This window comes from Lynx canadensis, chromosome B4, assembly GCF_007474595.2.
Source record: "Lynx canadensis isolate LIC74 chromosome B4, mLynCan4.pri.v2, whole genome shotgun sequence".
Classification (NCBI taxonomy): Eukaryota; Metazoa; Chordata; class Mammalia; order Carnivora; family Felidae; genus Lynx; species Lynx canadensis.
In genome coordinates, this window is record NC_044309.1 from 16,450,650 (window position 1) to 16,457,506 (window position 6,857).

At 38.8% G+C, this 6,857-nt stretch overlaps 1 protein-coding gene across 1 annotated transcript in view; it reads left to right on the top strand.

The window, feature by feature from the left end:
• Positions 1-5,986, top strand: part of STAM (signal transducing adaptor molecule) — a 79,066-nt gene extending 73,080 nt beyond the window's left edge. The window contains exon 14 of the mRNA XM_030321725.2: positions 4,663-5,986. Coding sequence (XP_030177585.1) covers positions 4,663-4,894 — 232 coding nt within the window. The 3' untranslated portion in view covers positions 4,895-5,986. The remainder of the gene's footprint in view (positions 1-4,662) is intronic.
• Positions 5,987-6,857: the final 871 nt, after the last annotated feature.

Genomic DNA, 6,857 nt, shown 5'->3' on the forward strand with positions numbered 1-6,857 from the left:
TTTTCTCCACCTTCTTGCTAATACTTATCTTCTTTTTAATGATCGCCCTTTTAACATGTGTGAGGCGGTATCTCATTATAGTTTTCATTACCATTTCTCTGATGATTAGTGACATTGAGGACTTTTCATGTACGTATTGATCATTTTATGTTTTCTTTGGAAACTGTATATTCAGTTCCTCTGTCCATTTTTTAATTGGGCTGTTAGGGTTTTTTGTTTTTTCTTCTTTTTTTTGCTGTTGAGTTATAGGAGTTCTTTATATATATATATATATTTTTTTTTTTTCAACGTTTATTTATTTTTGGGACAGAGAGAGACAGAGCATGAACGGGCGAGGGGCAGAGAGAGAGGGGGACACAGAATCGGAAACAGGCTCCAGGCTCTGAGCCATCAGCCCAGAGCCCGACGCGGGGCTCGAACTCACGGACCGCGAGATCGTGACCTGGCTGAAGTCGGACGCTTAACCGACTGCGCCACCCAGGCGCCCCAAGGAGTTCTTTATATATTGTGGGTATTAACCCCTTATTAGATAGTGATTTAAAACATTTTTTCCCATTCTATATGTTGCCTTTTCATTTTGTTGATTGGTTTTTTTGCTGCACTTTGTAATTTGATGTAGTCCCACTTGTTGATTTTTATTTTTGTTGCCTACACTTTTGTTATCATCCAAGAAATTGCTGCCAAGACCAGTGTCAGAGAGCTTTTTCTCTGTTTTTTTCTAGGAGTTTCAAGTCTTTTTTTGTTTGTTTTTTAATGTCTATTTATCTTTGAGACAGAGAGAGAGACAGAGTGCGAGCAGGGGAAGGGCAGAGACAGAGGGAGATAGAGAATCAGAAGCAGGCTCCCTGCTCTGAGCTGTCAGCACAGAGCCCGGTGTGGGGCTCAGACTCACAGACCACGAGATCATGACCTGAGCCGAAGTCAGCTGCTTAGCTGACTGAGCCACACAGGCACCCATAGGACTTTCAGGGATTAAATACAAATCTTTAATCTGTTTCAAGTTCATTTTTATGAATGGTATAAGACAGAGGTGCAGTTTCATTTTTCTGCATGTGGTTATCCAACTCTCCCAACACCATTTATGAGGGAGGCTATCCTTTTTTTATTGAACATTCTCGACTCCCTGGTCAAATGTTAGGTGACCATTGATTTTAGTTTCTTAGCCTCAAGGTGCTTACTGGTTGTTAGAGGCAAACACATACAGATTATGTAACGATCACATAAATTACAAATAGAGGTACTTGCAGGGTGCTTTAGGAGCCTTGTGGTTTGGGGAATGTTTACAAGAAAATATGCTCAAGCTTGTTATTCTTAGCCTGGAGGAAAAAAGTAAGAAAGATTTTATGTCATGAGCAAAGACTTTGGTAGTATGAAATGGCTTGGTATGCATGGAAGGAGTAAACCAAGGAGTTATAAAAACGTGTGGTACATTTTAAGCATTATCAAATAGTACAGTTTTACTAAAGGATTCAGCTCTGGTGGGACAGGGGAGAGATAGGCTTGGAGTTACTGACAAGGACAATGAATGGTCCTAGATATGTTAAGAAGGTTGGGTCCTGTCTGGGAAAGCTCATTAAAGGGCTTCAAGTGGCAATAATATAGATGAATTCTTAGGGGCTAGGTAAGAAGCTGGGTGACTGTATATAGTAGACAAAAAATGATTGTCTAAAGGATAAAATGATAAGAGATGGGGAAAGTTATTTAGGAGATTGACAAATGATTGCATATGGGTGACAAGGTAGGGAGCTAGGGCAGAGCAGTGATATGAAAGGGAAGTATTGGGTGAATTGCTGGGATCTGCCCTTGGGTGGATGGTGGAACTGTAAATTGAGGCAAAGGATATAATACAAAGCAGGAATGATTACAGTAATAGCTGGCATTTATGGGGAGTTTCAGTAAGTACCAGGCACTGTACTTTATGCTTTACATGTGTGAACTCATTTACTCTAATAACCTATGAAGAAGGTACACTGTCACCCCTCTTTTATAGATGAGGAGACTGAGGCATGGTGGGTAAGACTAAGGTCCCACTTAGATAGGACACAAAACCAGGCATTTTGGCTCCAGAGCTTACCACTTAGTCTCAACATTTTATCGTACAGGTATTGTGACCCTTACTAATATAAGTAATGACATCAGATCTGACTTCTTCCAGTACTTTATATCTCACAACACAACGCATAGATGATAAAGGTTAATGCCTTTAATCATTACTTGAGTGGTTACATTAGTTGGTGGAACGTGGCAGTAAACGGATTATCTATGATCATAATGAATTGGTTTAATTGGTGCCAAGTACAAGAGCATTGAATTTACAAATGACTGATTTGTAAACAGTGTAACGATTGAAAAGTTTAGAAATAGGCAACATTTTGAAAATTTTGGGCAATTGCCCAGTGCATAGATTGTTTTACATTTTTCATAGAAAGGGTGGGGGAAGAAATCTCAGTATTAAAGCCCTGAGTATTTCTCTTTGTATAGCTAACCCAGTGCCTTGCACATAGTTGAAACTCAGATAGCAGGTTGGGAACGGGGAGAGAGGAAGCAGAGGCAGCAAACAGTTTGAAGGAATGTTTTGGTGGATTAGGAGCCACGCACAGTGGAGGGGGCCTTGGATGGGAGCACTGACACTGATCGTTTTCAGCGAGAGGGGAGGCTGAATCTGACAGTGGCATGGTACCGATACTAACTGTGGTCAGGGTAGATCGAAGGCTTCTTTCAATGCTACCATATTTCCAGGGAAGTAAGGGAAACAAGGGTATTAAGCTTTCATCTCCCCCACTGCACTGGAACTGCTCTTGTCAAGGACTGGTGATTTCTGTATTGTCAGATCCAGTGGTCCCGTCCTTTTCGAAATACTGTCTCCACTTGGCCAGGACCATTCTCTCTTCGTTTTCCTTCCACCTTATTGCCACTCCTCAGTCTTCTTTGCCTAGTGCCTCTTTATCTTTCTTGTTTCTAGGTCTAGGGTTCAAATAAGAAGTATTCACTTAAGTGTTGAGTGAATGATTTATTTCTCAGTAGTCACTCCCCAGGGGATCTCATTCAGGCCTGTGATTCTGAACACGCTGTGTATGCCAATAACTGTTTGATGTATTTCTAGTCCTGACCTCTCATTGGACTCCAGACCCGTCTGTTATCTTTTGTGAATCTTCTAGGTCTCTCACTTGATGTGTTTACAACTGTACTTTGATTCTCCCTCCCCAAATCTACTGTGATGCTTATCTGTAGTCTTCCTTTCAGTGAACGGCCACTCTACCAGGTACTCCATTCTAAAACCTCAGGCATTCTTGACCACTTCCCATTAGCAAATGTTGATGGCACTACCTTCAAAATCCGCCCTTTCCTCCCCTCTTGACCATGTACACCATGACTCTAGCTGACTGTCATCTCTCACATGGACAGCCTCCTTTCAGGTATCCTTGTATCTATCATTGGCGCAAAGTGAGTCTGTTAAAACCTAAGTCAAATTACATCACTCTTCTGTCCAAACCAACCAGTCCGTGTCTTCATCTCACTCAAACAGAATCCTTGCTGTGATCTCTAAGGCACTATGTATTCAAAGGCTGTCCTTGCCCTTCCTTCTGCCACTTAATGTTATACTGTTCTCCCCTTTGCTCACTCTGCCTCCATCATGGCCTCCTCTCTGTTCCTTGAACATGGCTGGCATTTTTCTCTTCTCTAAGGCTTCTGTATTTGCTCTTCACTTTGCCTGGTACACTTTTCCCCTCCTAGATAATCAGTATGACTCCCTCTCCCACTTTTTTCAGCTCTCTTTTTATTTTTTTTAAATTTATTTAAATTTATTTTTATTTATTATTTGTTTTTTTTTTTAATTTTTTATATGAAATTTATTGTCAAATTGGTTTCTATACAACACCCAGGGCTCATCCCAACACTCACCCCTCAGTGCCCATCACCCACTTTCCCCTCCCCTCACCCCCCATCAACCCTCAGTTTGTTTTCAGTATTTAAGAGTCTCTTATGGTTTGCCTCCTTCCCTCTCTGTAACTTTTTTTTCCCCCTTCCGCTCCCCACTGGTCTCCTGTTGAGTTTCTCAGGATCCACATATGAGTGAAAACATATGGTATCTGTCTTTCTCTGTATGGCTTATTTCACTTAGCATAACACTCTCCAGTTCCATCCACGTTGCTACAAATGGCCAGATTTCATTCTTTCTCATTGCCAAGTAGTATTCCAGTGTATATGTAAACCGCATCTTCTTCATCCATTCATCAGTTGATGGACATTTAGGCTCTTTCCATAATTTGGCTGTCTTTTTAAACGTTGCCTTCCCCTGCCACTGTTCTAGACTGGAATCTCTTGTCCCAGGTACCCTTGGTCCTCCTACTTTGCTTTATTTTTCTTCATACCCATTATTACCACTTGACATATTATAAATTTATTACCTTTTTTCTCCTACTAGAATTTAAGCTTCCTGATGAGCTCCAAGCTCTTTTTCCTTCTTTCTTTATGATATCCCAGTGCCTAAAATAACAGTGTTTGGCTCTTAGAGGTGTTTAATAAATATTTATGGAATGGATTGATTGAATGAATGAATGAATGAATGAAAGTTTAATGAATAGCTTTCCTGTTTATCTCTATCTACATGGCTGTGTAAGTCAGTATTGATCTAATCAAGTGTTTTTTCCCCCTCCACAGCACAATGGTCAGTTCTGTTCAAGGAAATACATACCCCAACCAGGCTTCAGTATATAGTCCTCCTCCTGCCGCTGCTGCTGCTACTGCCGATGTCACTATATACCAGAATGCAGGAACTAATATGTCCCAGGTGCCAAACTATAATTTAACATCATCATCGTTGCCTCAACCCGGAGGCAGTCAACAGCCACCTCAGCCACAGCAACCATATTCTCAGAAGGCTCTGCTATAGGACTTGGGATTCCTCTTTGTGGCAAATACCTGCTAAAAGCCGCTGACAATGTTATGAGATTCTTTAATATCTTAAGGTTTGTTTATCCTCAGCTTATAGGAATCTATCTTGGTCTACAAGTTCCAATATTCAAGAAGGTAGAACTCTCTTCAATTTGCACTGACTTTTTAGAGGTTCTCCCTTCCCCCGCCCCCTAGAGGAATGAAACTACTTACAACATTTAATTCCTTTCATAATATGAAAGAATTGATACAAGATTATTTGTCTCATGAAATTACCTGGTCTGCAAAAAGTCAAACTTAAAAACACTGTTGTGGCAAACGTTATGTACATATACTGCTGTGTGACTTCATTAGTGGCCATTTTGAATCACAATGGTGATCATGTGAATATATTTAACACTGTTAAATTAATTTACATTGCTATTTTATTTTAATCATGAACAACTACCATGTTTCATAATGTTTTGTGTAAATTTAAGGTAATTACACTATCCCTTTAAACTGCAAGAGAACAAAGCTGTAGCATATTTACGTGAAGGCATTATGCTGTCCATGTTCCAGTTTCACATTAAACTGAACCTTCCTTTGACTACTTGTGAGCTAAACATACGTATTTTACGTCTTTCTGTAGCCTCTGTGTACTACTAGCTGTCATCACACCAGCGTACAGGAGCTAAATTTTTGGTGCAATTATAGCAAATGATGATGTTCCCTTTTACACTTTGACATTTCGGCATGACATTTCAGGATATTGTGGGACCATGAGACAAAATTAAGTAGGATCACATTCTTTATATCTTATTTTTAAAGGAATAATGTTGGTTTACTTTTTCCTAGTTGAAGATAGAAATTAGATTTCTGAGCTGTATACTGTGTTTCTTGGTGGCAGTGACACCAAAGATAGAGGCAACGGATAGAAATTTTTAAACTGGAAAGAAAACATGAATTACACTACATTTTCAAAGTCTCTTGTAATTATTTAGGATATAAACAAAATTTGACTCATCTGTCTTTTCCCACTAGTAGTCTTTTAAATATGTCTTTAACACATTGTATCCTTTAATTGTTCATTAAAATGGATATAAGTAGATGTTTCAGTCTTCTATATTCCTGGTTTTGCTTCATAGTTTGTATATTTATTCTTCTCTTTCAGACTGGACTTTTGGGGCTCTTCTCTCGTAAAGTTCTAATGGGATTATTTTGGCTTCCTATTCAGGAGTATTTGTGAGCAAAGGCTTTCCTTTTGATCTGTATGAAATACGTTTTCCACCGACATTTTAATCTTAAATATTTATCATTTCCGTAGTTGTGCTATACTGTTATTTAACGCTGTTTAAACAACTGAAAAATTGAGTTCAGGATTATATTAAATGAAGTGACCTAACGTGCTTCATACCATAAGTGAAAATTTAATGTGTATTTTCTAAGATCGCAGTCAGATAGCTTGTTCCTTTCCTTTTTGACAAACGATCCCATCTGTGGCAAGTAATCTCAATGGTGACTCATGTTGGAGGTTCACGTTTACAGCATCATCTTCACCTCCAATATGTCATCCTAGTGGTTTGTTTTCCTCAGTTTATTTGTTTGTTTTATTTTTTGTGTTTTCCTGCGTGTAGAGTATGTTGCCCTCAAATAGTAATTTTAAAACTTGAATTCACATTTTCCATTAAAATTTTTAATATATTGCTTCTTGATAAACATTATCAAACAGATTATAATCTTTTTCATTCCAACTTGAATATTCTAACTGATAGACCTTTTCCCAAGTCACATTGTATTTTTCTGTCTTTTGATGAATTTCTCTTTACCAAACTGGCACATGTATCATTTTCCCAGTTTATCTTGAGATCCTTCATGCTGTAACATCATTTACGTAGTTTCTGGTATACTTTTTGCCCTGTAAAAGTGAATGAATGGTGAAATGAAAAAAAGCTGCCCTTATTGCAGTGTATATACATTTT